The sequence below is a fragment of the Chrysemys picta genome, chromosome 2 (genome assembly GCF_011386835.1).
Source record: "Chrysemys picta bellii isolate R12L10 chromosome 2, ASM1138683v2, whole genome shotgun sequence".
Taxonomy (NCBI): Eukaryota; Metazoa; Chordata; order Testudines; family Emydidae; genus Chrysemys; species Chrysemys picta.
The window spans coordinates 23,672,560-23,691,464 of record NC_088792.1 but is presented as its reverse complement, the minus strand read 5'-3'; the positions used below and the strand labels follow the sequence as shown (position 1 = coordinate 23,691,464).

Sequence of the window (18,905 nt, the reverse complement as noted above, 5' to 3'; positions counted from 1 at the left end):
AATTGTATCTAATTTGCATATTAATTCGAGTTCAGCCGTCTTCGGAGTCTGTTTCTGAAGTTTTTTTGTTGCAAAATTGTCACCCCTCTTCCATGCACATTGGCCAAACTGGACAGTCTCTACGCAAAAGAATAAATGGACACAAATCTGACATCAGGAATCATAACATTCAAAAACCAGTGGGAGAACACTTCAACCTCTCTAACCACTCAGTGACAGACTTGAAGGTGACAATTTTGCAACAAAAAAACTTCAAAAACAGACTCCAAAGACAGACTGCTGAACTCGAATTAATATGCAGATTAGATACAATTAACTTGGGTTTAAACAGAGACTGGGAATGGTTAGGTCATTACACTAACTGAATCTTTTTCCCCATGTTAAGTTCTCCTCACACCTTCTACGGGTCATCTCGATTATCACTTCAAAGGTTTTTTTTTTTTCTGCTGCTGATAACTCATCTCAATTGATTGGCCTCTTACAGTTGGTATGTGTACTTCCACCTTTTCATGTTCTCTGTATGTATAAATATCTTCTGTCTGTTTGTTCCATTCTATGCATCCGAAGAAGTGAGCTGTAGCCCACGAAAGCTTATGCTGAAATAAATTTGTTAGTCTCTAAGGTGCCACAAGTACTCCTGTTCTTTTTGCGGATACAGACTAACACGGCTGCTACTTTGAAATCTTTCCCCATCTTGTGCATTTTACCATGGGAAGATACAATACTGCCCTGCATCAGGAGCGGCACCAGGGTTTTTGGCACCCTAGGTGGGGGTTCTTCTGCGCTCCCGGTCGTCGTCGTCAATTCTGCGGCGGGGGGTCCTTCCACGCTCCCGGTCTTTGGGGCACTTAGGCGGCGAGTCCTGGAGCGAGTGAAGGACCCGCCGCAGAATTGCCACTGAAGACCCGGAGCGCGGAAGGACCCCCCGCCGCCGAATTGCCGCCCCCCCAAATCCTGGTGTCCTAGGCAACCGCCTAGGTCACCTGAACAGAAGCGCCAGCCCTGCCCTGTATACAGGGAGCATGACAGAAATGCACTCACATTTGCGGTAAAAGAGCATACACTAACAATGCATAATAGTTTAGGGCAGAATATGAAGAATAATGCTATATCCAAATGGAAATACAGGGGACTTTAAGAAGGCAGAATGCAGTTATGAATTGGAATTTGGCTAGGACCAGGGATTAATACCCTTGTAAAATGTCTAGTATAACAGCTATTTACTTAAAGAAATTATCACATTTATTGATCCTTTGGAGAGCAGTTCACATACCTTCTTGAGAAGATAGGTGTGAGAGCCCATAATTCTGTTCCTTATAGACAGATGTTGAGACAGGTTCTATTGCCAGTACAGGATATGTGTGGTTTAATGAGGAGAGAACACCATCTGTAGTTAAGAAATTAACAATCACTGTACTATTTTCAATAACAACAACAAACCCTACACATTTTCAGATTATTGTTTTAGGATTTAGTGATTACTAATCAGGAATGACAAATAACGAATTTCATCAAAAATTAAAAACACAACTCTGCAAAATATAGTTCTTACGTTAACAAAATAGTAGTGGTAAATTGTCTTCTATTATTTGTTTTTATTTTTCACAATACGAAACGTTGCAACATCATTTGCACCATGGCTTCAGCCATTTCATTCATAAAAACCTGTTTTTCCAAGTGTTTGTAACTCTGCTGTTAAAATTTGCTCCATACCTAGAACTCAGTCAAGGATGAAAGTTTATGGAAAAAATATGAAGAAAATCTGTTTGAGTATTTATGCAGTTACATGATAAAAAAGAAGACAGAGCTTCATTTTAAGGTGCTTTTAGTGCTGGTTGTTAGTAGCTAGATTTTGATCATGGACCCTGCAGAACAGGTGGCTGCAGACAATCCCAACATAAAGCAGAAGCTGAAAACCCTTACGAGGTGGTTCTTAATCTAATCTGAGTAGTGGCAGAAAAGGGAGCACAGGACCCTGTGGAATGAATACATACAGCTGGAAGGATCCATCCAAGTTATAGTCTCAATGAGAGAAGCAAAAACTGAATAAATATCTAGAACATTTTATGGCTTTTGTGGCTTTAGAATCATAGGACTGGAAGGGACCTCGAGAGGTCATCTAGTCCAGTCCCTTGCACTCATGGCAGGACTAAGTATCATCTAGACCATCCCTGACAGGTGCTTGTCTAACTTGCTCTTTAAAATCTCCAATGATGGAGATTCCACAACCTCCCTAGGCAGTTTATTCCAGTGCTTAACCATCCTGAGAATTAGGAAGTTTTTCCTAATGTCCAACCTAAACCTCCCTTTCTGCAATTTAAGCCCATTGCTTCTTGTCCTATCCTCAGAGGTTAAGAAGAACAAGTTTTCTCCCTCCGCTTTGTAATAACCTTTTATGTACTTGAAAACTGTTATAATGTCCCCTCTCAGTCTTCTCTTCTTTAGACTAAACAAACCCAGTGTTTTCAATCTTCCCTCATAGGTCATGTTTTCTAAACCTTTAGTAATTTTTGTTGCTCTCCCCTGGACTTTCTTCAATTTGTCCACATCTTTCTTGAAATGTGGTGCCCAGAACTGGACACAGTACTCCAGTTGAGGCCTAATCAGCACAGAGTAGAGTGGAAGAATTACTTCTTGTGTCTTGCTTGCACACTCCTACTAATACATCCCAGAATGCTGTTCACTTTTTTTATAACATTGTTACACTTTTGACTCATATTTAGCCTGTGGTCCACTATGGTCCCCAGATCCCTTTCTGCAGTACTCTTTCCTAGGCAGTCATTTCCCATTTTGTATGTGTGCAACTGACTGTTCCTTCCTAAGTGGAGTACTTTGCATTTATCTTTACTGAATTTCATCCTATTTACTTCAGACCATTTCTCCAGTTTGTCCAGATCATTTTGAATTATAATCCTATCCTCCAAAGCACTTGCAACCCCTCCCAGCTTGATATCATCCGCAAACTTTACAAGTGTACTCTCTATGCCATTATCTAAATCATTGATGAAGATATTGAACAGAGCCGGACCCAGAACTGATCCCTGCAGGACCTCATTCGTTATGCCCTTCCAGGATGACTGTGAACCACTTATAACTACTCTCTGGGAACAGTTTTCCAACCAGTTATGCACCTACCTTATAGTAACTCCATCTAAGTTGCATTTCCCTAGTTTGTTTATGAGAAGGATAGTTTGCTCTCGTGCCCTTAATAAGGTCTCTTTGAAAAACTGCCAACTGTCTTCAATTGTTTTTCCCCTTAGACTTGCTTCCTATGGGATCTTACCTACCAACTCCCTGAGTTTGCTAAAGTCTGCCTTCTTGAAATCCATTGTCTTTATTTTGCTGTTCTCCCTCCTACCATTCCTTAGAATCATGAACGCTACCATTTCAAGATCACTTTCACCCAAGCTGCCTTCCACTTTTAAATTCTCAACCAGTTCCTCCCTATTTGTCAAAATCAAATCTAGAACAGCCTCCCCATAGTAGCTTTCTCCACCTTCTGAAATAAAAATGCCTTTAGATGCCTTCCTTTTATTAAATCTTCAGATATGATATATTCACAAGCTGTAAACCCAAAACAGTTCAGTTTTTTTTTCAGAATTAAACATAGTGTTGACTATGAAAATCTCCAGTGAAAAAGACCATCAACATTGTTGAGATATACATAAGAACTCTCTTTTGAAAAAGCAACAAGAAAATGGACTAAGACTATATCCCAGGACTAAAACCAAAACAACATCTAGCAACATGAAGGAAGAGTAAATTAGCTAGGACTGACCATATAACATTTTGTAATAGAAAATATCACACTGATTAATGTTTGAGTAATAAAGTTAGTTTTAAAAAAATCCACCAGCCTTAAAGTTCAATGGTAAATGACCCAAATAGTAATAAGAGACGGAGAGTCAGCATATGATTAACTAAAACTTACCTTTGCCTTTTGTCTTCTTGATGCCCAGTCTTACTGAACCTCATTCCATGTTTTGTTCTAGATTGGGCTGTGCTGATAATGGTACATCAACCATGTTGGAACATTTATTTATTTGTTTCGAATTAGATCTAAAACAAAATGACTCCAGAGCTGTGGGTGTCCTTGATAGAGATTGTAGCGGGGCAATAACCCCGCTCCTGCCACGAAGGGCTTAAAACAGCCCTATGAGAGGGCTGTGGTAGGAAACCAGTAAGCCTGGGCTAATTGGGGAAGCAACTGGGCCATGTCCCAATCAAGCTGCAGCCGGCCTATAAAGGGGCTGCTAGGCTGGAGCTCAGGCAGAGTCGCTCTCTAGCTAGCTAGCTAGAGAGAGAGAGAGAGGCAGGCAGGCAGGCAGGCAGGCTGGCCGGCCTGCCGAACAGGGTACCTGAGTGGAGCAGGGCTGGGGAAAGGCCAGAGGAGCTGGGGCGCTCCAGCCTAGAAAACCCCCAGGCTGCAGGCCTTGTTAAAGGCCGAGAAGGTACTGGGGTTGCAATGGGGAAGCCCAAGGGTAGGGGGAGGCAGCAGGTCCAAACCCCCGCTTGCCTGTGATGAATGGCTTGTAAACTGCAGTCTGCCCCAGTGAACGGGGGCTAGATGGTGACTGGCAGTAACCTTGTACTGAGGTGAGGTGGGGATAGTGGGTGGGGGCTCCCCTGGGTGGGGAGACCCAGAAACTGTGGGGGTACTGCCAGGGGGCAACCCACAAGAGAAAGGGGCACTGGGGGCAGGGAGGGACACAGGGGCCAGCGAAAGGCGAGACACCGGCCGACAGAGGGCACTCCGGAGGCTGGAAAGCTAATTCCCTGGATGACCAGCAGGAGGTGCTACGGCGGTGAGTCACGCACCGTTACAGAGATCATACAGGCCTCCAGAAGGGTCATGTAGAAATGCCATTTTTATTACACTATTGATTTTGTAAAGTTTCTAAAATGTTATACCCATTTGGTTTTAAAACCTTTTAAAATAAAATTTAAACTTTACAAAAACATAGTAAAACAAACACCTGGCACTTACATTACTCCCTTGTTAACTCTACAGCAGCAGGTAATACACATTGTTCCCAGAATGGTATCAGACACACAAGCTTCCACTTATTTTTTTGTACAATGCTGACATTATTAAAGCTGCTGAATAAACAGTTATAATAATTGCAAGCCCCATCAGCATCAACAGAGGAGCAAATAAATCAGTGTTTTTTAATTGGGAAAGACAAAACTAGTAGAAAAATAATTCTTCCAGAGATGTTAAGTTTGTTTATGAAAAAGGAAGTAGTACACCAAAAAGAATAATCTTTAATTAGAAAATATTTACCATTTAATAAGATTTTAGAAGCAAATACATATTTAGAGTCATTTCATTATGTACCCCATTGTTGGAGATTATGATTTCCAAAGATTTGCTGCTGAAAATGAAATTGTCTCATTTAAGATAAAAGAGATCCAGCTCCAATAAGTGTGCAGTACTAAAATCCCTGTGTTGATATAAGCAATAAGCCCCAACAGGACGTACACACTTGGCTACTGCTGCATTGTGCAGCACAAGAGCAAAGATCTTCAGTCATTTAACAATTCCATCAACAGCCAAATAATGTATACCCCAGCATGATTATTACTGTTGGGTATGAAACATTAACAATCATCTAATTTTTAAAAATGAATTATTTCTCAATTTAGTTTCTATATTACAAAAATAGAACTAAAGTAGTGGGACTCACTTTGCAATATAATGAGAGGGCCTAAGTAGATTAAAGGTGGGCTGTTGCTTTCAAGTGACTCCCATTCTGTGGTGCAATGTAACTCTAGATAAGGTAGGCCAATTTTCATATGAGACTCAGGTAATCTAGAGTCTAAATTGACAGAATATACACTTTGTTCTGGCTCCTTCAACATATAAACTATACCAGTTTAAAATCACTCTAGGGTTACTTACCTACCTGATCCTGAAATTAAATCTACATGAGTAAACTCTTCATTTGCATGGAATCCCACTGACTTCAGTTGGGCTTTACACAAGCGTAAGGATCTGCCCCTGCTGATCCAATTGCTGATCCTTAGACCCACACCTGCTTACCAATATGCAACTTACACGCCTTATATAAAACTTTTATCATCTCTGAATTTGGCCCGCTGCATTTAAGGGAGCCTGAGAAAATCTAAGTTGTTTTACTCATATGCCAAGGGGTTGGAAGAGGGGACACGGGGAAAAAACCCACTACAAAAGGTGGTAAGGAGGTCTAAGCAAAGTAGGTCACACACTCACACACACACACTCTTGAACTTACACCTTACGCTAGCTTCTCAATGTGTAAGTAACAGCAACTTTGACTCTATTACACATCAGCAAATGACTGCAAGTAAGTCTAAAAGAATCTAACTGAGTCCCCCTTACTCCATCTTCCACAGCACCTCTGACTTTGGGCCTGTGTCTCCAAGACACTGGGGTGGGAGTGACGATCCTACGAAACATTAGACCAACACACAAATTTTTTTCAGTGATGTGATCCTCACTGTGCATTTACCTTGAATTAATGCCAGCATAAAAAGGCCTGACCTGACAATCAACCCATGTCAAAAGTCACACTCAAATTTTGAAAAGTGCTAAACTCACAGACATGAGCAATGCAGGCTTATGTGGAAGTTTACTACGATTCTCTAAGCCTTTATGTTGCTACAATGCCTGATAGATACATGGGCAATAAATGGTCATGGAGAGATAATCCCACCACAAATATTACAGTAATCAGATAAAATTCTGAGGTGATATAAGTTACACAGGTGGGATTTTCAGAAGTATTAGAATTAAGAGCACAAGTCTCATAGAGAGTCAATGGGACTTATGCTCTTAAGTCACTTAGGTGCTCCTGAAAATCCCACTCATGTCAATAAATGGGGTTATAAATAGGAATAAGAGAAATCTAAGTGTATGCTAAGGTATATGAAGGAGTCAAAGTGAGTGTAAGGGAGGCTAAACTGATTTAGCTAATGACCTCATCTGGTCCTTCATTATGCAACTTAAAGCAATAGGGGAGTAGCCTATTTTAACTTACACTCCCCCATAAGGTATGTCTATGCTGTAGCTGGAGTGTGCTTCCCAGAGCAGTTAGATAGATGCTTTAACACACTAAAAATAGCAGTGCGGCTGTGGAGGCTTGGGCTAGCCACCCAGTATGTACCCAGGTGGTTGAGTATGATTATATTCGGATGGCTAGCCCAAACCACTGCCTATGGCCACACCGCTATTTTTAGTGTCCTAGCTAGAGCAGAGCTAGTTCATGTTTGTCTGCCCATGCTGGGATGCATGCGTCCACCTGCAGTGGAGATATACGCTCAGTTGCTCTCCTGATACACCTCTCTATTCCAATCCTTTGGTGTGTAAATTAAGGCAACTGACATTCCTTTACACCCATTACTGACGTGTAACTTTTACCATTTTATATATCACCTCTGATTTGGCCAAACTAGGTTAGCAAGAAGCTAACATTTCTTATCATAATTTATGACACCTTAATTGAATGTGAAAAGATCATTCAAGACACATATCATACTAACCAGTAGAAAATGTTGGAGCTCTAAAAATCCAGTCAATTTCATTTAACTTCATACAGTGATGCATCCTTGAGTCTTCTCGGAGATCCCACACTACCAATGAACCATCCATTGTTCCGGCAAATACTAAAGTTGCTTTACTGGGACTAAAGCAGCAGCATGACACCTACAAGGTAGGAATAAATATACTAGGTTTATAATTGAAAGGGAGCTAAAGGCTTGATCTGTTCAATATATCTGTGTTCTTCCAACCCACATACGTCCAGAAAAGCTAGAGATGCTGGCTCCATGGCAGGCCAACGTAGGCTGCAGAAAACCTCCTATCTCCTCTCCAGAGCATTGCTGTATTGTCCCTACCCACAGTTGCAAAGCTGATAGGTATAATTCCATTGCATAGGAATGGCTGGGGAGACAGATGGCTCATTGAAATCTCTGGCCCAGATTTAAAAAAAAAAAAAAAAAAGAAGAAGAAATCTGTAAAATGGAGTCAGGGTGAACTTAGACCCTCTCTCAGCTCTCCAATATCAGAGTGTGGTGTGGAGTGGAGTGGAGTGGGGGTATTGTCTCACTCACTGGATTCAACTGTACAGGATTTATAAAGAAATTTTATATACTATACCAGGACAGAACAGCACAATATGCATCCAAAAATCATTCATTCAATAGGCAATTGTGTAATGACTAGGAACTGTACCTCTGCTTCACAAACTAAAACTTTCTGAGGACTGGAGGGCTGCCAGACATTCCATACACATACGATGTACTTCCTGTCCAATTGAATAGCACCTGGCTTTTCAGGTAACCCGTGAACAGAAAGCAATGCCTGCCTCTGAACCTGAGAGACGTGCAAACAGGACACCTTTCGTCCTAAGTCAAAATAAAAAAGGAAAACTTGTTGAACATGAGAGAGAATAATTAGTTGCCACAGCCACAACCTAAGAAATTAACGAGTAATTTCAAAGAAAATTTTAATATTGCTGGCAGAATGCATTTGCTGCCAGAGCATGAAAGAGAGGGCATAGAGAGAGGGAGAGAAAACCGTTCTCTCCTGTCCCAAAATGGGTTTTAAATGAGGAAAGTGAACAGGAATGGAGAGAAAACTGAGCCACTACTCTGCTCACTGCCTGGCGGCAAAGAATCTGAAGAACTATTATTTTGAGCACAACCAAGCCCTGGCATTCTCATTAATAAGTCTGAGATGACTATGGTACATGCTGGAAGAGACACCAACATCTCAACCAGGGAATGGGCAGAAGAGGAAAGGGTACAGGATGTAGAAACGTAGGCATTTGTCAGAACAAAATTATTTTTTCTTGTATATCTCATGTTGTAGTAGGTCTTTCCTTCACCCAGTTATGACAGTTTTAGTTCTTTCATTTAAATTGTTGTAGTTTGCATGGAGAAAGACACAGCTTTAGGGTAATACACTGTCTTCCATGTGTGTTGTGTTCTAGACATATCAAGCCATATTTTAGCAGTGCAACATGGTTGCTTTGCCCCATATTTTTAAGTAAATTGAGCTCAAACCCCAACAAAACTAATTAATGAGGAGGATCATTCCAGTGCAAGGGTGATCTTTCAGAGACAGAGACAGTATATTAAAGAAAAGAAGGTGTCGCCAGGCCATCCCTATGACATACTGACTCTTGACTGCATTTATGGCCTCTTGTGATCATTTGTAGCCACGGTCCTCTAAACCAGCATATGGGGAACTGCTCTACATAGAGCATCAGGGAGTAGCCGTGTTAGTCTGTATGTACAAAACCAACAGGGAGTCTGGTGGCACCTTAAAGATTAACAGATTTATTTGGGCATAAGTTTTCCTGGGTATAAACCTCAATTCTTCATGTTGCATTTGAAGAAGTGAGGTTTTTACCCACGAAAGCTTATGCCCAAATAAATCTGTTAGTCTTTAAGGTGCCACCAGACTCCTTGTTGTTTTTGCTATACATAGAATTACTGCAGGATCAGAGGAATGCAAACGTGAGCTTTACCTCACCTTTACACCCTGACATGTGCTCTCCACGGATCAATCAAGCACAAGAGCTGGCACTTCATGTAAAGAAGAGGAGTTCAATTTGTCCACTAAAAAAAAGGTGTGCAATAAAGTTCTCTTACCGTGGAGAAAAGGTAGATTAGTATTTAACTGGAAGCAGCTATCACTAATAGACAGACTGGTTTGTCGAGATCTTAGATTCCACCTGGGTTGTGTTGCAACTCGATCTTCCTCAAGCAAAACAGCAATCACCTTTCAAACATAATTAATTACATTTATAGAAATAAAAAAGACCCTTCTTATATTTCAACTTTGCTATCTGCAACTTTCAAAACTATTTTGATGAGTTTAATAGCTTTTGATCAATTATCTTGCTAACTTCACTGCTTTGCAAAATATGGGTTTAAGAGGGATGTATGTTTTACACCTGCTTTTTTCTGTCCCTCTGCACATGGTTGAATCTCACCTGTAATAAATATTATTCAAGCGTACCTAGAAAGGACAGGCATTTTAAGTGATCCATCTCTCCCACATTTTATATATGCACACTTAATGAGGTAGAAATGTACCTGACAAGCAGACCGGAGGAAGTTTGTTAATCTCTGTGAATCAATCTTAGGTGTTACAGCAATATCTATAGACACACCATTGCTGCTTCTGGGACCTGTAAAAGACACGAGGTTACAAACAGGCACCAACATACAAAATCAACTACCACAGGAAGTTCCATGCTCTATGAAACAATTGAGAAGGAAAAGGGATGATAGCAGCCAACTTCTCTTCAGCAGCAACGATGCTGAGTTTGGAGACACTGCTGGGGGCATACTTCTCTTTCCAGCAGAAGCAGGGATCAATCAATCAATAAATACATAAATACATAAATAAATTATAGCAGTCTGTCTCATTTCATGCTCTAATAGCAGCAGTGAAAAAGAAGGAGAGGAAGTTTAAATATTTAAGGCCCTAAATAAACAAGAGCAAAGGGTTACTCACCTCCAGATACAAGTACACTGTCTCCTGGATGTTGTGTCCATTTTTCTAGAGTCTCTATTTCATCCGTCTGAACGTCTCTCTCAAGATTATCCTCATTGCTCTGAACATACGCCTAAGTACGAAGATAAAATTATTAACAATGCCAACTCTGAGCACTTTCTTGCTGCCACCAAATAGCTGAAACTTAATATAAACAGTAATTTTTAAAAACTATTACATTCAATATTACTGTCTTCTGTTTGTAAGTTAGTTTCTAAATACATACACATATTGTGCTACATATTGAATTGAGAGTAAATGCATTTTTAATTATTCATGTTTAAAATCAAATCTTTGAACACATCTACCAACAACATTCCAGAAGACACAAAACAGACAAAGTATTTTAATGCCTTTGACACAATTAGTTTAGGATAAATATTGGAAAGCTTGAATCTCTTGCAAATATTCTGAAGATTCCTTTGGTTTTGCAGCTGTCCTTTATGTTAATAAGCACTAGTCATCTAAAAATATTTATGAATGTATTATGTATTGCCTTGCTTCCTGTTGCCATTGTACTATCTTTCCCGCTATCCTCCCACTTCATATACAAATTCCTCTAAAAATTAGAGAGCTACTGACTGCTTAGGGTCATTCTTGACATGGTTTTTCTCTTGTCAAAAGTAATTAAAGTGTTGACATTTACCACCCTCCTAGCTAATTATTAGAGGGGTAGCCGTGTTAGTCTGAATCTGTAAAAAGCAACGGAGAGTTGCCTCCTAGCTAATGTAACCAATGGAAGGAAAATCATTTTCCAGGATAAGAATCTCAGCTTTCAGGATTTATATAGTCTTAAAAGTCAGGTACTTGCCTGTTTAGTGTTTGTTTTTCCAAAGTTCCTGATGTACATGTCATATTCATTCACTGGAGGCAAATCCAGTAAAGAAAAACTTACTGAGAAGTCCAGGTCAATTAGTCGGAGCAGTTCTGAACTGCGTTTCCTTTACAATGAATTACAAAACAAAAAATAGTTAAGCTGCAAAATCTATATGAATCCATGGCATTTTCGAGGAAAATGGCATTACACAATAATGTACTACAGATCTAGCAATCTATTCACCTCTCCAAACAAATGCATGGAGTTCCATATCAATGCCCATTGATATTAAAATGTATATCAGTGTAGAAACTCATACAAGGAATGACAATATTAGGAATTCTAGTTTATTGTGACATGAGGGTAAAGATAATATATGACATCCAAGACCTGACTGCAAATCTAGGAAAACTTATACTACTAATTAGACTCTAATTATTATAGGTATACATAAACCCAAACTTTTAATAGCTAGGGAGTGTTTGTGTCCAACTATTCAAAGTGATAAGTTAAGTCACAGACCTTACTGAAAAACTATGAAAAACTACCCTTCCTGTGATATAATGGATGCACTTTACGTTCTTCAAATAGTTAGGATGGTGGGAAGCATTCTTAAAGCCATGCCAAATATGCCTTTTTTATTAGTTAATAATATTCACAATTACTCCTGTGTACGCACAGGGTAGTCTACACAGGCTGCGACAGCAAGACTCCCAGCCCGGCTAGAGCTTAGGCTCTGAAGCCAATCCCCCTCCCTATGCTTCAGAGCCTAAGTTTCCAGCCCGACTCGCAACTTCTACACAGGTATTTTTAGTGCAGTAGTGTGATTCTGAGTTTGTTGACCCTGTCTGAGAAGCTCTCTGCTGTGGACTGTGTAGACAAACCCATACTATATAGATTCTATAGAATAGAATTGATTGTTCTTTGTTACACTTACTCAAAGAAATTATTTTAATATTTCTTTAATTTAAAACAAAGCATGCAAACGGGATTTAATTTAAACCAAATCATCGTAGTTGATTAAGCAATCCTTCATCACATGTAAAATCAAATATTATTATATAAAATATTATTTATATATAAAATAATTATATATAAAATATTACTAAGAGTATTTCAAACATAATGAAAAGAATTTACATTTTAGATGGTGAGCTACGTAAACAGCCACATGCAGTGAATTTTTAATGCTGCTTACTTCTGTTTAGTGGCCATATTTCGGTTACTTTGCCGCTGGTTTGCTGTTTCAAAATCCATGAACATTCCACAGAGAGAGCCTCTGGCAGGAGAATCTTGCCTTTCTGTACGATATTACAAAATTTTGTGAGTGAAATAAATAAAACATTAAAATGTCAGATAACAGGAGGTATAACAATCAGCAAAACGTGTATGATGTGCAGCTGCCAAAGATGAATTATGCAGGTAATAATATATTTGCAGGAAAAGGACTGGTGCACTCGGTATCATAACTTTATCAAATATAAAGCAACTAATCTTTTTTCCTTTACTGCTGTTCCTTTACGATTCAGATTTTTATTTCAGCAGTCATCTTTAGTGCTGAAAATGTTTCTTCTCTCTTAAAACTGTCCCTTCTTTCCACCATGAAAAATTCCCCAATGTACATTAAGAGTTCAAGGATCAGTGACAATACTCTGCCTCTAAGATGGCCCTGTTTAAATAGTGATTATTAGGTCAGATTCAGTCAAGCTGGCACAAGGTGGTGTGTAAACTACACCTCCCAATAGCAGGTTGGCCTCTACAGCTGAGGCGGAATCACTGATGGAGCGGAGACACGGCAGCCCTTTGGAGACATAAGCCACAAGCTGAAAACTACTGCTCTAAAGCCAATCTAGTCAATGAACCAACTAAAGAGCTAGAATCCATGAACTCTTAAATTCTAGTTCCAGCTCTGCCAGTGACTCACTATGTGGGCTTTGAAAAGTCAGTTGATGTCCGTGTCTGATTCACTATCAGTGTCGACAATATTTAGCTACCTTAGAGGAAGATTGCTAAAATTTGTTAGATAATGTTTGTAAAGAGCTTTTAAAATGTAAGATGCCATAGGAGTGCTAAGTATCACTGCTATAGCAATTTGTAGTTTACATTAAATCAAAAAGATTTGTCAAAATACATCGAGTACTCTACAATTTACAAGAAATCAAAATTTGTGCAGCGGGTGTTACAAGGGAACTTCCAAATCTCATCTATAGAAGAGTGTACAGTAGAAGTTAAAGCAGGAATCGTGAGCTTCTGCAAGGAATACAGGAAATCTGCACTACAATATATTGATTCTTATACAGAAGGCTGTCACAAAACCTGCCCTCTTTTAAGCTGCATATGCACTAAAAATTAGGACCCATATTTCCACATTTATTGCCTTTTAATAATTAAATCAAATCTACTCAGTTTACAAGTAAGAAGATGATTTTTGCCAAATTACTACTAACTCAACCTGGAATCTGAAAGTCAAGCTGAGTTCCGACAAAGATTCTGTAATCAGACTTCAGTTAAAAATTCAGTTGATGTTGCATGATCCAGAGAGAATTCCAGTCACTCTTCCATAGCTGTATTGTCTCTGAAGTACTAAGAGGAGGAAAAAGTAATAAAAGTGCTTCTTATAGACTCAATCCAGCATTGTGATCTGCATGGTTGGACTGTGCGAAGGTGAATTGGGGTCTAACGGTAGACATAGTCAATAAACTAAGCAGATCTGTTGAGGAAGAGGTTATCATTTTACATAGTCACTTTTCACAGCAAAAATATACTTAAAAGATGAATTATAAACCAAAAATAAAAAATTGTATTTGTGCTCTTTTCATAGAATCATAGAACTGGAAGGGACCTCGAGAGGTCATCTAGTCCAGACCACTGCACTCAAGGCAGGACTAATATTTTTATTTTATATTTTATAATAATTTTATCATAAATTTATATTTTTTCCACCAGTAAAAGTTTTTTTTTCTTGTTTTTAACATAAGAAATATCAGATCCTGACTTCTCTCTTTCTGTTGGAGGACATTAAGACCTTTGAAAGACTGGGAGGGTGACATCACAGGAAACTGAAACATGATCTGCAGCTCTCCCAGCCCTCCAAATGAGGGAATAGGGTTATTAAATCTTGGCCTGTATACTTCACATATGAAATCATTAGTAATATCTTTGAAGTTTTGCTTAGCTATTTTAAAGTTATGCTGCTTAGCCACAAAGCTAAGTGATTTACTCAGAACACTAGTTTTTTTTGCCTTTAATGGAGCTCTTTAGAACAAGCTGAAATATCTTGTTTGCACAAAAGCAGCTATGCATTTAATAACAACACTTAAGACTGAGCTCGATCACATACCCATGTTTGGTTCCTTTTCATGTTCTTTTTGAAATTGCTTTGGTAGTAAGGTACCAATCCTCTCATTTTCTGCATTAATTGCTCTTTGAATTTCTTCTATTTCTGATTTTTTGGAAACAGGGATCTCTCTTAGTCTTTCTTCTGAGTCTCTAGCCTCACTATCATTGTCTTCATCATCATCGTCATCAAAATCATCTTCATAATCCTTTAAAAATAACACTACTTTTAATAAATGTTAAACAAATTAAATCAAATAATTTAAATCATATTACTGGTGCCTGTGTCAAAATACTGTTTGTCTTTTTTTAAAAGATGCTTTAAAAAAAAATCCTATAGCGCCACACAATGAAGAGCAAAAAGAGTTCAAGAGCAATGATGCATGAAAATGCCACAAATCCTCTGATCAGGAGTCATTTAAAAAAATAATTCTTTAATTTAAATAAACAACATGCTCTTAAATGCCTGTGATAAGCTTATCTGGATAAGCCACACCCAGTGTCTTGGAACAGAAAAACAGTACCAATTTTTTTTTTTAATCTTCTAAAAAAACTTTGTAAAGTAGAATTTCTGTAAAGTGCGTATCATAATAATGTATGTGCTGGTGTGTGGTGCTATAACTGTTTTATGGACATTTCTTTAAGGTGAGCTGCATAACTCTTTGTGGCTTTGCACATATGAGTAGCCATCCCCGACTCATGCCAATAAAACCTTTATATCACCACACACCATTACGTATTCTATAGCAACATGGCATAAAATGGTCATATTCATGATGGAATAAATATCTCTATTTCTGCAACCAATGAATAAAATGTACTTATTTTGCATCTTTCACTTCATCTTCTCTTTTCCCACTAATCTCTATACGCTAAGACTATGACAATCCAAACTTCTTAAACACTTTCTAACAGCCATCATTATAAAAAAAAAAAAAAAAAAATCAAGATCACAAATCTGCAAAGAATTAGGCCCATATTTAACTTTAAGCACAAGAGTTGTCCCACTGAAGTCAAAAGAGATATACCATGTACATACAACGTGAAATTGTGGTTTGACTGAAATCAGTGGGGCCCAGATTTCACACACAGACCCTAGATGACCACAGTCCACAATTTGGTTGGACTTGGCTAGCAATAAAGCTCCTTGAGGCATACTTTTTTTCTTTACACAACTTTCTTGGCTAAATTCTGGTAAATACAGCTGGTAACCTCATTTTATTCTTCTAACCAAACTGCAAGTCCAATAAAAGAAATTAATACATTTTTTGTAAATTAATAGACTGAACACATTTTGGTGACCTACTGACATGTCAGACATACATGTCAAATTTGAATTTTTCTTACAATCAGCAGTCCATAACAAGTGAGTAGGCCAAAATTCAAGACTTTTACTCAAAAAGGTTTGAATACCTGAAATCTAGTAAGACAGAATGATGATCCTTTGAAGACTTCTAATGGAAAGTCAAAGTTGCTCCCCAGTTCTACCCACCGCCAACCCCCCCTCCACCCACGACTCAGAAATTTAACTTCTGATTAAGATAAAAGCCTGGCAAGAAGTCTGAAAGGGCCACAATGTTACCAAAAAAGTAAAAGCATAAAACACAAACCATGCTATATTTGTTATTACAGCAAACACAAGTTACACTTATGAATCATTACAAAAAGAATAAACTTATACATACTTCAAAATCATCTTCATAATTGGTCAAATAATTATCACTGATTTCCTAGAAGGGAAAATATAACAGTAGAATAAATTAAGCCATGATATAACTTTACAATCTTTTATTTGCCAGAACATAAATAGTGAAATTATGTTCTCTAATAAAATTTAAAAATATATTTGTAAAACTAATTACTACAAAGTCAGATCATAAATGGAATTACAGAAATATGTAGCAACAGGTGGTGATGATGGATATACAACAATAATTTAAGCACACAAAAAAAGTAGCCAACTGAATCACATTCTATGAATAACAGCTTTTCTTAAGATTTTTTTCGGGGAGATTAAGTGTGCTGTTTGTATATACTTATAACAAAGCCCCTCACAAAGTTACTGTAGCTTTCATATTGGTATAACAACAGAGTAAAACTGCCTTATTTCTCAGAGAACTAGACAGGAACATTCCTGTCGCTACATTAATTATAACTGGGTTCAAAGCTGATTAGTAATAAAGTAATCCAATTGTAAATTTGAACTAGGAAAAAGAGAGCCATGGATTAGTGGGCAAACAATAAATCTTCATTTAATAATAACTTCATCTAACAACATTACAATCTCAACTAAAAACAATACTGGATTTACTGAGAGAATAGTTTATTCTTACTGAAATGAATGACGAGGAGTAGCTGTGCCTGCAGTTCTTAACCCATTCCCCTCCAAAAGTCACAATTTTCTCTAAATACCCTTATCTGCTTTAAAAAAAGCAATGAGTGACATGTACCAATTTCTTAATTTTTATATCTGTGCTCCTCTCCCCTCACCACACCCCCCCCACACTATTCTGTTTTATTTATTCATAACTTTGACTATCAAAATGAAAGGGATTTTAAAAGATTTCAAAACAGCAATAAAATTGTGCATTTATGAAAAAATGTACAATACAACACCAGCACTTTTGACAATTCACATCAATGGCCTACAAATTACTGGGTAGGGTCAGGTATTTTCAGTGCAATAAAAACCTAGGTCTCTCAATAGCTGTTAAAATCATCTAATTGTCTCCCACAATACAAGAGTCTGTGCCAGTTTTTGATAACTGTATACTAATTAAACTGCATAAAAATACTATGCAGAATTGTATGGAAAAAAATGGAATTTAACTCACAAGGAAGGCTATTTGATACTTCCATGCTCTCAAGAAATCAAGAGAAAATAAAAAATATCAATTGTCCTTACAAGTTCTTCCTCACTTTTTTGCCTCTGCATAGGTTTCCATGCTGACACATGTTCACCTTGGTGTGGCTAATGAATCAAAATATAAAAACAATAAGAGAAAAGAAGTGAAACGTGGCCCTGAACTAAGTAACTGAAAGATCTGATTGTAAATATTCGTATTAATAATTTTTTAACACTGAGCATTATATCATGCTTGTAATCTTCAATGTACTTTATAGACATGAAAGGCTGGCTGTGACAAACCTAATACAGCCATCCAGAGTAGTAAGGGGAAGTAAGACTCCAACCCCACCTCCTATACAGCTTTGTCAGAGCTATCTGGATCTTGGGTCTGATACCTATGTGCAGCAGGGGCCTGCATTCCAGCTGCTTCTCCAGACAGCAAACAAGTGTGCGAACACACTCACACTGGCCAATGGTACTGGCTTGGAAAATGAAGGGAAGTAAGCTGCACCCATTTAAGAGCTGCTAATAATTACCTTCCTCACACACACACACTCAGAGTAATGGCTAGTCTACACTAGAAGTGTTACAGTGGCGCAGCTGCATTCATGCTGCTGCACTGCTGTAGCACATCTGGTGAAGGCTCTCTATGCCAACAGGAGAGAGTTCTCCCGTCATCATAAAAAATCCACCTCTGCAAGAGATGGTAGCTATGTCGGCAGGGGAAGCTTTCCTGCCAACATAGCACTGTCCATACTGGCGCTTAGGTCGGTATAATTTACATTACTCGGGGGTATGAATTATTCATACCCCTGAGCGATGTAAATTATACCAAAGTAAGCTCTAGACCAAGTCTAAGAAACATTTGACGGGAATTGTGATGCTAAGTCAAAATTCCTCCCAAGACTATTCCTGGGGCAGTGTATATTATGCACCACTCCTCCCACAGAGCTGTGTCTAAGGGTACAACTTAGCTTAGAGTAACTAAAAATAAAAATGTTTATGAAAACAAAGCTTGAAAAGAAATGACAAAAGGTATGTGATCACAAATTTTAAAACTGAACTAATGCACTCACACAAGGGGGCAGTGTTAAGCTTAGTACTGTAGCCTTAATCTTTCACTGCTGAGTACTTACTGTGGTGTCTTAACTTTACACTAACACAATTTTTGTGTATGTAATGTCTTGCCTTTCCATGAGGCAAAGGAAAAGACCAGAAAAATGAATTACTTTCCCTACAGTAAGTGTGGTTCTTCTAAATGTTGCAGTCGGCATGGATTCTACTTTAGGGGCACATGTGACTACTATATGTGAGATTGGGTCTTGTGACTATCAGCATCTGTTGGGGCCATGCACATG

General features: G+C 38.4%; 1 protein-coding gene across 8 annotated transcripts in view; it reads right to left on the bottom strand.

Annotated features, from left to right (window-relative positions):
* Positions 1-18,905, bottom strand: part of DYNC2I1 (dynein 2 intermediate chain 1) — a 54,398-nt gene that overhangs the window by 10,151 nt on the left and 25,342 nt on the right. For 4 of the 8 annotated variants that reach the window (XR_010598209.1, XM_065582774.1, XM_065582777.1 and 1 more), the window contains 10 exons: positions 16,385-16,429; positions 14,704-14,908; positions 12,562-12,664; positions 11,358-11,487; positions 10,508-10,619; positions 10,084-10,178; positions 9,637-9,766; positions 8,213-8,385; positions 7,522-7,684; positions 1,274-1,387 (listed from right to left, as the gene is read on the bottom strand). Coding sequence is in view for 6 of the 8 variants with exons in the window: in XM_065582774.1 (XP_065438846.1) it covers positions 1,274-1,387; positions 7,522-7,684; positions 8,213-8,385; positions 9,637-9,766; positions 10,084-10,178; positions 10,508-10,619; positions 11,358-11,487; positions 12,562-12,664; positions 14,704-14,908; positions 16,385-16,429 (1,270 nt within the window). In the remaining 2 variants the exon portion in view is untranslated. Of the gene's footprint in view, positions 1-1,273; positions 1,388-7,521; positions 7,685-8,212; positions 8,386-9,636; positions 9,767-10,083; positions 10,179-10,507; positions 10,620-11,357; positions 11,488-12,561; positions 12,665-14,703; positions 14,909-16,384; positions 16,430-17,604; positions 17,671-18,905 lie in introns of all 8 variants that reach the window. The other 4 variants (XR_010598208.1, XM_065582773.1, XM_065582775.1 and 1 more) reach the window with 2 other exon arrangements.